The sequence below is a fragment of the Thermobia domestica genome, chromosome 4 (assembly GCF_964235325.1).
Source record: "Thermobia domestica chromosome 4, izTheDome1.hap1.1, whole genome shotgun sequence".
In the NCBI taxonomy this organism is placed as follows: Eukaryota; Metazoa; Arthropoda; class Insecta; order Zygentoma; family Lepismatidae; genus Thermobia; species Thermobia domestica.
Genome location: NC_137457.1, coordinates 240,381,651 through 240,395,741, shown reverse-complemented (window position 1 = coordinate 240,395,741; position 14,091 = coordinate 240,381,651). Strand labels below are relative to the sequence as shown.

General features: G+C 35.4%; 2 protein-coding genes across 2 annotated transcripts in view; one reads left to right on the top strand and one right to left on the bottom strand.

The window, feature by feature from the left end:
* Window positions 1–14,091, bottom strand: part of LOC145683926 (chymotrypsin-1-like) — a 100,578-nt gene that overhangs the window by 57,380 nt on the left and 29,107 nt on the right. Inside the window, exon 6 of the mRNA XM_081755610.1 lies at window positions 4,551–4,664. Coding sequence (XP_081611736.1) covers window positions 4,551–4,664 — 114 coding nt within the window. The remainder of the gene's footprint in view (window positions 1–4,550; window positions 4,665–14,091) is intronic.
* Window positions 1–14,091, top strand: part of LOC145683927 (uncharacterized) — a 64,798-nt gene that overhangs the window by 32,329 nt on the left and 18,378 nt on the right. The window lies entirely within an intron of this gene.

Sequence of the window (14,091 nt, the reverse complement as noted above, 5' to 3'; positions counted from 1 at the left end):
TTCACGGCCCACCAAATTCTACCGCGATGGATTCCATGGCCTTCCAGAACGTTTTCAGAAGGTCGTCGATGCTGATGGGGACTATTTTTGATCTTCCAGGTTAGGTGACATATCAATGTTCGAAGGTAGTGGGTGAAAAAGCAACAAAACTTTTCTTGGTTACCTTTATATTTAAATTTAAGACCTTGTATACAGAACCTATCTACACAAGATTGATTTTCTTTGAAATTTCACTTAATTTCTTTACAGTTTCCTGACAACAATATTTATTATTCGTGACTAAAACAACAATTAGTTTATTACACTGAGTAGAAATAAAAGAGAGAGCGAATGAAATCCAAATTGAATAAAAGCATTGTTTCTCGCCAAATTTTCCATCCTCTATGTCTTTTAAAACACTTGTTAAAGCATATAAAAATATGCTGTACTTACAAATCAGTTTAATACCTCTGTTTTATGGCTGTATTTGTAGTACCTTGTTAAAACGTTTGTCTTCAAACTGTCAAATATAAACCGCAGTAAATTGTGTAATCTCCTGTCACAAAAAAGTATCCTATTTTTCGATCGGTATAAAGAAGAAATACTATACTATTTTTCGATCGGTATGGAAAAAAACAATATTTCTTCTTACTATTTCACCATAAATTATTAATTGTTAATAAACTTTGTTACTTTTAAATGAATGAAGCGAGATAATTTTACTATGATGTTTTAAAAGCTAGTCATTTTGGGGGGCCAGGAAACCATTTGGGGGGCCCGGCCCCGATGGGCCCCCCCTTGGCTACACCCCTGGCTTTATCATTAATCAGCATTTGTTATCGCATAAACAAGTTGCTAATTTAAGGAAAAATGACCAAAATGGAATTGAGTCATAATTGAACTTGGGTCTTTCTTCCAGAAAAGTCCTCAATTAGTACAATCAATATGTAGTTCAGAAAAGAGTGCATGACTAGCACAAATGCTCTGCTCACAGTGAGCACACCTGACAAAGGCAATCGAGTTACACTTGACACATTTGTCGTCATCTATTGCATTACTCTATTCCCATTTAATTGTGTGCTGGTTAATGATAAAGGAAAAATGGCTATACCGTTGGATTTATGGTAAAATTTGCTATTAATAAGGTGTCAATGTTATGCGTTTTGTTTAAAACTTTTGTCTGATTCTAAATGGCGGATTTGAACATGGCCTCCATCAAGGCAACTCTTATCATAGACCTAATATTTATCCACCTGCTTTTTATTTAATTATTATCATTAACACAAAATTTACAAGGTGGGGTAAAGGACTAATACATATGCTGCAACAATATTTAATTTCCCAGTAACTTTTTACCAATTGCGCGTAAATCAAAATTAAGGTCACCGTTGTTCTTCTGATTAAATTTGCGCCTTAAATCATGTATCACATGACCCTATTCCTATTTTAAAAACTTAACCTTAATTCAAAATGGCGGATTTCAGGATGGCCGCCGTCAGGTATACCCTTACTATATTATATGACTTTCCCCTAGTCCTAATATGTACCCATATATTTGTTATTCACTTTTTGTTGTTACAAGAGGTCTTACAGGGCTTTTACCTCCAACTGTATGAAGACTATTCTGTACTTCCATGTGATGTTCTGGTAGCTGTATCTCCTAAACCCCTGGAGCTTCGCACCTACAACTTCACTGAAATACTGACCAAATTTAGTACTACTTTCTCACATGTCTCGGTCAGCAACTCGATTCACCCAAACGTAAGGTTTACTTGTAAGCCTACTGCTAGTGATAAAACAAAATTTGATACTTTCCGATTAAAATTTCTTCAATCCCTTTTAGACAACATAAACTCTCGTTTTACAAATAAAGACTTTTTCGTTGATGCTTCAGTGTTATAAACCCTGCTTCTTGGCCTGTTGATCAAAATGAACTAGTGTTCTTCGGAGACGACGCCATCCCTCGATTATCCAAATTGTTGTAACAGTCAATGAATGGTGTTTCCTTCGTAGTGAAATAATTTTGTTTGTACAAGAACAATCCTTCTTATATGCCTCCAGTTGTTCAGGAACTGAAGAAAGCTGTGGAAATAATACCGATATCAACTGCAGAATGTGAACGTGGGTTTAGTGCTATGAATTTAACATTGAATGATTTGACGAATTGTATGCAGATTGTAACACTTAACAAGCTCCTTTTTGTATCTATGAATAGTTCACCTTTGAGTTTCTTTAATGCCGAAAAATGTGCAACAAGGTGGATAAAATTGAAGCGACACAGTGCTACAGACAATCCTACCGGGAAAACAAGAAATGTTGAAGAATGTTCACATGCATCTCGCCTTTTCAACTAAAACTTAAGTAATGTTTTTCTTTTAAAAAGACAACTTTAGTTTGTTGTATGTAAGTACTTTCTGTATTACTCTATCTTTACTACAATTCTGTTATTGTTTTCTTACTTTTGATAATTGAATGTTTTGTTTAACTAGATTTTGAATTTGAACATAACATATTACTCTGATTAGAGGAGGCTCCAGGAAATATTTTTGGTCATCTCACAACTTTGAAGCCCCACTGCCCCTTATGTATATGCAAATGTACTACACATTTTGATCCACCTACTCCCCCCCCCTTCCCGGTAAATTAAGAAATCGAACCCATAGAATGTGATTCAAAGAATGGTATTTTGGGGCCGTTCAGTGGTAGAGCTTTCACCTCTGGTGCATGGGGTCTCGGGTTCAAACCGTGCTCCCGCCAAGTGAATTTTGTGGTGGACAAACACCGTGTGCGTGAGTTTCCTTGGGGTTCTCCCGTTTCCTCCCAGTTTCTTCATTCCTGCCATTTCATTCATTTCTCATCATCACCGTCTCCTTTAGCCTAACTGGCATAATCGTGGGACGTAAAACTCAAAGATTTCATTTCATTTCATTTTTAGAATTGTATTCATAGAATGTGATCTAAACTTTAGGGTTTGTCTATTATGAGAAACAACAATAATTTGTAATTCCTTTCTCGAGATAACGATATTTCTGATTTGATGTACAAACGATATGCAACGAGCGTTTACAAAATGACAGATTCACGTAATTTAGCGAAATCTAGAGTAAATTCATTGGAATGTCAAATTTGCTTTAAATCAGGACAGAATATAACCATATTAAATATCTGTTCTCTAGCAATACTCTCTGTCCATTTGTCTGGTTCGTCGTCTTAAAATCAGACAGTAGTTGATAGTAGCAATGCAATTTTCTTCTACGCATTTGTAATCGGGTTGAATATGTCGAGAAAAGAGAGTTTATACACAAATCATCGAAATATCTTCTTGTTGATTATATGGTAACAAAAATCAGAAGAACCCACAACACACACTGCCATAAGCAAGTCTTAAATTACAACTGTATTAGATTGGAAACCGATGTGAAAGGCACAAAATGGTTTACAGTCTTGGGATGAAAAGAAAACTTTTGTAACATCTGCCAAAAATTTGTTAAATTACAAACTGCACAAAATTCTCTCTTACTCTGAGGCTCAGAGTCGCCTTATCTCTCTGGTTATGACACTGCTTCACCAACATGCTGAGACGAAGATAGAAAATGTAGGTCACAGAAACCAATTATGACGTATCCTTAATGCTTACATTATAAGGACATGAAATGCCATTGACGAGGAATTACTCACCTATTGACGTTTAAAATTGTACAAAATCTTGAGCGTTTGAATGTTAAATTTCCACATTGCCAATCGAAATAAATATCATACTCCATCAACATCTCGACTTCGCGTTGAAATAACTTGAATTATTAACCTTATTGTGCTTATATATTTGAGTTATATTGCACTTCATATCTTGTTATATACACATTTTAATGCATACATTAGAATTTTACTTGAACAGGCATAGTCATTCATTCGTCTTCTACTGTCATTCTATCTTGAAACATACAGCACATTGTAATAACAGAGACATATCTATCTATCTATCTATCTATCTATCTATCTATCTATCTATCTATCTATCTATAAAGTTACTTTCGAAACTTGTACGCGCACAAGGAGACCACATTTTAGCTTGCTTGCAACAAGATACGTCGGAATATTTCGTGCAACATTTCAATTACTATTGCGAAGATTGTACTCGAATAGCTTGCTCTCCAAAACACAGTTTGAGGCAAATTCTTTGAAATGGATTCTTGATTCGAACATTCTTTTAAATGGATTCGAATAATTCATGTAATAATTAGATGTTAGTACATTTGATATAACATTGAATGGTATTTACTTACATTTATTTCTTATAACAATTATTTATCACAGAGTTTTGTGGACTCAAACATATCTGCTTCGCTTCAAATTATTTTGTGTTGGCTTTAGTTTGAGAATGGTATTAGTAATAGTGATTTATTGAAAATCACTATTAGAGCTGTGCAGTTTTCAGTTTTCTTAATAGCAATTTTAAAACTTGATTAACACACAAGTAACTCATAATCTAAATTTATATAAAATGTCTAATATTATTATTCTGAATTTAGGTTTGAATTATTGTAATTAAATAACTATATATGGAATCTTACTTCTGTTGTTCCAAATCCTATTATTGTTATCCATTTTTTGACAGGAATTTCTGGTCCTGAATAGAGTACAGCTGGTCCTACATGAAAACCATCGTACGTAAATGGTGGGTGTACCTAAAGAAATTAATTTTATCTGTTAGTCATACTATTAGAATGTCATTTTCATTAATTGTGACATATTATTCGCTCAAATGTTATACTTCGAGATAAATATATAGCAGAATATTTCATAATATAATATCTATGAATATATCCATGAATATTCTTAGGCGGTATATTCAGATCTGTTTTTCCTTACTTGCGTCTCTACGTTAAGATCTTGTTTGGTTTATTGTTGGAAGAACCAGAACTTCATGCCATTTTGACAGAAATTTTAACTGTGTCCAGATATGATTAAACAGATTTTGAGACCATCCGAAGAGGTATTGTGCAACGTACCTCAGGACTTAGATCATTCATTGATCAAGTATTAAACGATTAATGAAGGAAGGATGAAACTACATTGACAGAGAGAAAACGGAATAACTTCTAACATGGTCTTACAGAAATAGTATACGGTGACAGTGATACAAGTAAGAAGTTGTTGAAAATGTTGACTATCTCTGTAGAGATAGTATTCAGGACTTTGTTTACTGACAAGCTGTTACAACTGTGGCTCAACGCTTGCCATTAATTAAAGAAATATGACACTGATCAACAGTAGAGGAAATATGGCGACATATAGATAATATGGATTTTTTCCAGTTTTCCCGTTTTCAAGTTTTCATTTGAGTTAAGGTGGGTTACAATAATTTCACACACACTGCAAACTAATTCCGAACACATAAGTTTGATCCGTCACTAATAAATTCTGGACTAAAAGTATTAACAGAGCCAATAACCGCCTTCTCGAAAAACAACAGCAATACTTACGGTTTAGTGCTTAAGAGGGTTAAACTGGTTGAATAAACATAATCAAACCAAAACGAAATGCGAAGTGCGTACTTTATTGGTCAATAATGCCTTACATCACCACTGGCAAGCAGTACATCTTCAATTTTCTGCGGTATACTGTCAATGTAGGAGATGATGACGTTCAAGTTCAGTTGGAAATATCCCCAAACCAACGAATCCCGCAGCGCAGCTAACGTGGGGGGAATTTTGAAGTTTCCTCTTCACGATCCGCTGAAACATGTCTCAAATTTTCAAGGATAAAGTTGAGATTAGGCGAATTCGTGGTCGAGGTAAGATATGGCATGTCCACACATTCAGCAAACCATTCACGCAGAATCAGTGAACTGCGTACTTGTTGTCTTGATACTAGGAATCTGAAGTGTGACCATATCGCAAAAATGGGACAAACGGCAATACCTTATTGCTCAGAATGGACACCTAATCCACAACCTTCATGTGGTTGGGTATCTCTATCAAGGGACTGACACCAGGAATCGAAATACACTTCTACAACATGAAATTACCATCTCCTTCTATATAAACCTTTTGTACACACTCAACATTGTAGGTTTCTCCTACCCGCCACTTCACCTTGAATCGTCCATTGTTGGAATAAAAGCTGAAACGGAATTCGTCACCACTGGTTTCTATGATATTAGTAGTTTTTCTCCCCCACGATAGGTGATTTTTCTGTATTGCAGCCAGCCTATGGCGTACCCTGGCAAAGCGACTTCATTTACCTACCCCTTCTAGTGCTCCTAGCAGGGATCACTCAAAGAGTTGAAGACTAGATTCTGCATTGTACTTTGGCAACAGTTTCTGCGAGCTTGGAAACCATTTAGAGGTCACTCATCTCCCCTGAGGTCTACAGTCACACATGGACACGATGGGTTTTGCTTTGATTTAATTTCCAGTTTACCGTTCCTTTCATCAGCGAAGCTATGTGAGACGTGGACAGAAAGATTAAGGTGCGATTCGAACCATTAGAATATCCACCGGAAATCAAACCCTGGTTTTCCACGCTAAAGGCTCGGACATGATGGACATGACGGTGTCCTACCCCTGTTGCTTCCAGAGGATTTGTTTCTGCCGGACATCGTCCCCTCTGGATGGAGAGTACTGACCGTGACTTATGAAATGCGTCATTTACCAGGATGTATTCCTATGTTCACATCCGAAGACAAGGCCTGCCACTGTGTCAAATTTCTTCTTCAACCCGTGGTTCAACCAGTAACGAAATTTGACCAGCTCAGCATGGACATCTTAACAGCCCCATTCGCGGTAACTATAAGCGTATTTCTGTGCTACGATTCTTTCAACAAGGTCCCTAGAACGTTCATTCTTCATAATATTTTTCCAAAGTTCTTATTATTTTAAGTTATAAGCTTCCAGTTAAAGCGTCGGAGATGGGATCGATTTCTAGGAGGTACATCTTTAGTGACCACGAAAAAATGGTAATTGTCACATAAATCTAGGTGCATTCTTGATGTCAAAAAAGCGAAACTCCACAGAAATAGGTCAGAACACGAGCAAGATGAGGGATCACCAGAGTAGTGAATAGGAATACTATCATTCAGGACGTACGTAACATTTTTCTCATCGAGTTTCATTATTGAACGATTACTACTCAGTTCAAACGATGAACTAATATTATTAGGATAGGTCGAAAAAACTAGTTTTTCTACATCAAATTCCAATAGGGTGGAAACACTGGATCGTGTATCAAAAACATGTATCTGTAATTAGTTTTTGAAATCATGTAGTATCTTTAGTTCGCGTGTCGAGGTCAAGGTTTCGTCAAATTGTAAACGATCGTACTGTTTGGAACTTCCTTATAAAATAAAATTTACTTATTACTGAAGGGAAATTTCTTTACGATCAAACAAAGCTAAAAATTTGTTTCAAGGGTAACGTAGAGTGGAAGGAAAGTACAAGAATTAGAATAAAGGAAGAGACAAAGAAACATGAAGCATTTCAGTACCATAGTGGCATTCAATCTTCTGAGCTTTGTGTGAACGAGGAGATACGGAGACTATTTAATACAGCACTGAAGGAAACATACAAGAAGAATGTTCACCAGCACAACCTAAAATATGATTGAAACTGACTGCAGCAGCTCTAGCAAGTGATTGGTTCGGTTGATCTAATAGGACAACAGCATTAGTTCCTTCCAGTGTTTTAAAAGACTGGTTTATAATTACAGATGGGACATATCCTTGGCTATAGATAACAGTAAAATTAGGAGAGAAATGCAGCAAATGAGAGAAGGACATTACAAAATATATTTGAAATGTCACCTATCTCTATATATTTTCATGGTAGGAAAGATGAAGCTCTAGTGCAAGAAAAGATAGGTAATAAAATGTACCACCGAATATGGGAAAGAGGATCATATATTCTTCCTTCAAGAGACTGATAGTAAGTTTTATTGGTCATGTAGGTCTAGAAGTGGATCTGCAGAGAATATATCTGAGAGTATTCCTTCTTATTAAAATAATAATGGATTTGACTTAATTTATCTTGTTCAATCGGCTCTGTTGGCATAAGAAGTAATAGTGTTGGAAAAGTGACATTATTCAGGTGAAATTTGGGAAAACAACGCTAGCCATTCATTTGATTATTACATTTTAGTGATTTTTCTTGGAGACACTTATTTGAGCATGTAGGTGGTAATACTTCAGGCCCTAGATCAGTTTTTGGAACTATCGGCAAACAATTGAAACACAGTGAGCAGCTTCCTATTGTTGGTTATGAGATAATATCATCCGAAGATATTTCCGAGATAAAAAATGACTTAAGTAAATATAAAAGATATCTTCTTGATGTTGTAAGTCTCCAAGTTATCTTTCAGTAAAAGATACAGGCACTATATGTCATTGAAGGTGGCTAATTATAGCCAATATTTTTTTCAGATTGTATATTTCAACAAGACATACTTCATTTTAGCTGAAAACATTAGCAACGTTCATTTTGAAAACGTACGCGTCAGTTTGGTTTGGTCTAAAAGAAAATGCTTCTGTAAAAGATGGTTAAAACCCATACATTAATGTGTCTCTGTTAAAACTGTTCCAGACATCAAGGTGTCTTTGGAACTCTTACTAGAGATTATCGATCTTGTAATACAGCAGAACGCTTTCTTTTCACACTCGGAAAGTCCTTCGGCAATGTTGATGGATGAAAGTAAACACAGAAAGGCATTACATTTCAGAATGTTGTTAAATCTAGGAATTAACCATCATAATAAAATAGTGAGAAGTTTTCTTCCATCTGGTTTTAATTTTCAAGCTACTGACTACACAGAACTGATAGATTCATCAACATGTAAACTTTCCTGACCACCAATGATGGCACATGCAACAACACAGAATATTTATCATTTCTAAGGACGAAGGAACTACTAGGGTTTGGCTACTTAAAATTTGCATGCCACAGACAATCCGTGGAAAGATGCAAGAAACTTGCAGCAGAGGTTGCTACAAAAGTGTGAAATTCCTTAAACAAAGATGGTTTTATTAAGATTAAGATTACACTATTGTCTCTCTGTGTAATACCGGAATTCTGTAAGAATTATGACTTCAAAGTGATAACAAAAATAATAAATTTGAAACGTCTTAAATGGTTGGAAAGGGTGTGGGTGGAATTCGAAGTGCAACTACTTCCACGTGTTGAGTTCTGGATTATTTCTAAGTTCAGAAAAGAGCGAGAGCCTCACGAAAATATCGAAACATAAAAAGTCTTCTAGATGCAATGTGCGAACTCAAGATACTATCCAATTTCGATTTTCTTTCTTCTATGTATTGCTACTACTTACGAGAAAATTACTGTCCTTTAGAACTATAAAAAAAGTAAACTGAATTTTATATAGAGTGTTCCAAACAGTATGATTTTGACAATTCGACAGAACATTGACCTCAATGAGTGAACTGAAAATATTATCCGATTTCAAAGAAAATTACAGGAACACGTTTGGATACAGGGTCCATCTTTTCCGATTGAGCAAATAGTTTTTTTTCGACCCACCCTACTACGTATTAAAATCTTGTCTTTGGTGACTAAGTTTGATTGTAAAACTGAATCATATAGGATGAAAAAATTCAGCAGGGGATATATGCCGAGTATTTTGGACAATGAAGCTAAGGAGGTACAAGAATCGCTTACAATCCAGAATCCAATGCGTTATACGCAAAATGAAAATGATGGATTAAGTCCTTCGGACTGAGGCAGAAGCGGGATCAGGAATGTGGAGGCTGGAAATTTATTTCCTGTAAGAGAAACAAATCAGCGGTTGGACAGAGATGTTCCAATGCTCTAAGGTGACTACTCAAACTGTAAAAAATCCATTGAGAAAGGAAACAAGATTTGGAAATATTTGTGTTTAAAACTAAAATGTGAATACTATAATCCATTTAATTTGATGCCAGCAAATTATGACAAGTAACGATGATGTTACAACAGTCCTGCATTAGGAATAATTTCAAAACTTGGTATTTAGATGTATTGCCAAACAAAGTAGTGACTTAAAGTTTGTGTTGACTATTCTTCCAAGCACCTTGATCATTTTTTACAATTCTCTATTGTTACTATTACTTTTAGAGATAGAATGATAATAAAATAATTAAAGAAAAATAATTAAAGAAAAATGTAGAAAGCAAGTACTAAAAAGTAAACAGATTGGAAGGTTTCACGATATGCTGCACTAACTAGGGATGATACCATATCGGGACCAAGTACCTGGGGAAAACCTATATATCGTCTGAAAGCTCTTGCTATGAGAAGTACGAAACCGTTTTCAAATCACGGGCAAACCCGCCACTTGACCCTATAAAGGGCCGGTTTGTTGGTGTTTTTGACCTTATGTATGGCATATTCGACAGAATAAAAATGAAAGTTACGCGTAAGCGCCTGAAGCGATCATGTTCCTTTTTGGCTCATTGCTAGAACGTGACTCGCGCAAGGTTTTGATAATATCACTTTGCACCCAGACATAGTTCAGTGTTGCCAACGAACTATAATTACAATGCGGTAGATGGTTTCCGTACCACTGGATGCATATAACACTGACAACTTAGACTGGTTGGGAGACGGTAACACTCAACGCCTTTTTGCTATAGTGTCGTGTGATGTTTCTGCCGAGCTTGATGTATAAACGTCTCATCGTACGGAACCTGCTTTACAACTTCTCATTTACAATTAGTTGGCAACACTGAGAAACTGGGGTACTTGGGGTAACAGACTAGAAATATGAAAAAAAAAAAAAGTGTTCGAATAAAGGTTGTTGCAAAATTCATAAGCTTTAAACAATATGTATATTGTCACTATATACAATATCAGAGATGCGCAATGAAGCTTCAAACGTCATCGGACTGCGCACAATTTCTGTAGAATCATATGATTGAATCATTTAATATGAAGAAAAAGATATTTAGTGATTTGAGACTTCATTTCGTTGCAATTTCCGGTAAGTATCAATAGGTTTGGAAGTCCGGCTAGTTTGATAAATATTTCGTAAACAGTGTCGTTGCCAGGGGGTGCGCAAGAACCGTGAAAGTAGACTTTCGCACAATATTTCTGTATGTAGGCCTATGTGTCCATTGAAATTAATGTTTAAGATAAACGTTTTAAAAGGAAGATGAAATCTATTGAAATATAATTTACTGATATTGTTATCCTGCAAAACAAAATGCAGATGCAGGGTTTACGCCTTTTTGAATAAATAGCCCTAATAGAGTGCAATTACGACAAAAATTGATCAAACTTAAAGATTTTTTTTTTTTTTAAAGAAGATATTAAACCTGTTAGAATGTTATATGTATTGATATTACACTAAAACAGTCCCAAAACTCTAGTTGCTAGTTTCCCACATTTTAAATAAGCAGTACGCCTTTCTGAAATTTCTCAAGCACGTAGTTTTTGGCTTATGAATCCTAAGCCAATAAACGTAAAAGTGTCATTCTTTCTTTATTATAGTTCTAATATTATAGGTTATATAATAAATGATAACTTTGGCCGCGTTGACGTTACCAAAAGTTCAATGTACTTTAAATTTTTATCCTTTCGTGCTTGAAAATATAAATTTAGAAAAAAATAAATAAAAAGGGTGATTTATATAAGGGATTTATACAAGGACCATTGTAATCGTATGGGGGGGGGGGGTGTTCTAGCTTGATGTCAAGCTAGACTCGCCTATTTTGATTCCAATTTCCCGCTAAACGTTAGGAGCCCAAATATTGGGAGTAGAGCAACTAATTAGCCATAAAAAGCCCATTATTTTGAGATATATTTTGGTCGTTTTAGTGTTGGTGGTTGGTCTAACTTGACACGGGTTTCAAGGGCCCTTATTTGTTTTATGATTAAGAGATCGACCTACACCATTCACTTGCTTCCTGCGCCGTAACTTCCAGGGGAGGGAAGCATTGATATGTGTATTTGGGCCCTTTAGAAAAAGTTGTTTTTCTAATTCTTGGGATTCCTTTTTCCATCTTTCTCTTACTCCTTATGGGTCCTCCGGGGCCCCTGGGCCCTCCCGCACGGCAAAGTCTGCGAGGCCGTTAGTTACCATACTAGTACCATACATGACAAATTAATTAAGGAGACAATATTTACAAATCTGAAAGCAATACTAATAAATATTATTTCTAGGGCCCCTAATAGTAGACTTTTTCTTTTTACTGAAATGGGCCTATGGCTCATTTTTGTTTTACTTACCTTTGTTTATGTAATGTACTGAACCTGTTTGATGCTTCATTTATAATTTCATGTTCGTATCGTATATGGAGTAATAACATTTTGTTCTAAAATGGGCCCCTTCGTACGGCGGGAAGCTTCCCTGCGGGTTGCCCTCCCTGCCCTCCTCAAATTACGGCCCTGCTTGCTTCCACACTCTCTTTAAACATCACTTAGTATAGCAAGTAAAGTTCATTCAAAGTAAGTGTGATTAGTGCACAGAGTGTGATGTCATCTCTCTTAGTTTCAGTATTTGAAATTTCAGTTTTCATTCCAGGTTTGTGTGCTGCACACGTTAATGAAAGATAGTCTGAAGAACTCTTTGATTCAATTTGTAAGCAACATCTACGAATATAAGAGTTCCAAAGAATCCATAGAGTCTTGAGTTCGATTTAATGCATTATCTTTGAATTAACTCTGACAAAGTCAAAGGGGGAAATAAAATATCGACATTTTTGAAATTCGGATTTTCTATCTTTAGTATTTTTTTTGACTTTGTCCATATTTCTATTTTGTGTCAGTATGTGTCTAAAATGTTTCCATGAGACAATTATTCCTTCTTTGCTTTTCTTTCTGAATAATAAAAGAAAATTCAGCGCTGGACCAAAATACCTTTCCATCTTCCTTTGTCAAATCATGGTTCTTGAATTTCAGATTTTTTCTTAATCATTGTCTTTAGCTGTGAATTGTCTTCATATATAAGAGATACCGGTAAGTGTCTGTACATTTTTAATATTAGCAGCGAAAGGATAATACTATATGGTACAACAGTTGTATTGGCGGTGATAAGTTTTTCTAAAGTTTTCTGTACGTTCTACTCCTTCTATAGTGAAACAATGTGTAGATATTGTCCTAACGAGCAATAATAACAATACCTTTCAAAATCGAAATGTATGGACAATTGATGCGGTTAATAAGGGGTAGAAATGTAGTAGTGTTACTTTGTGCATAATAAATTAATATATTATTTTCTAGTTTAGAGGAATTCTTATTTACCTAGTTGGTAAAAAGGGAGTGATTAAACTACAAGTATATAGATCTTGCATCATACAGTAATTATACCAAAAATGTGCTAAGTTTGGATAAAGTACAGTCTTTATAATCCCACTTGCGCTACTCTGTTTCAAGATGACAGACTTCAGAGACGTGTCTTGAAGAACTCTGATATGATTTATTTTAATATTTAATCGTCTCCTGTCCCCAGAGACGGATATTGCAACCGGGGTACCGAATTCACCCGATACGCCCCACTTCTCGCGCCCCCTTTGATGCTACATATAGAATAACATTTCGAACTGAATGGAACAAGCTTTAAATCGTAAAAATAGGCGCAGTGGAATCGGAAAAACATATTTTGTTTCAGGTAAGGCGCATACATACAAAATCGGTTAATTTTCTGTTTCCTGAATGTTTAACCGGGCTCTCCCGCCCCGACTGAAAACAGAAACATTATGACGTCTCGGTGTAAGCATGTTATGTATTACTTTGCGTTTGATATTAACTGTTTTCTTATAATACTACTTGACAATATTGAACGATTCGTTTCAATTCTTTCATTTTACAGCCATACATATACATGGAATGTCTGTAGTTTTAACTTATTGAAATTATTGACTTCTAATTTAATAAAATTAACTGTCCTTTATTCTATTCGTAACTACAGAAATAACTATTCTTCAATATCACATTTTCAAATATTATTAATAGGTAGTGTTGTTGAAGACGCATTTTGCATTGCAGCATGAATTGTTATGGTTCAGTGAGATTGGTGCAGTTAATGAAGATGGAAATCACACTCACAAATCTGGGATAGTTATAGTAATAAAACTAATTATGTAATCTCCAATAATTTCCCAAGGCCAAGGGGAAGTAGACATTTCTTTAG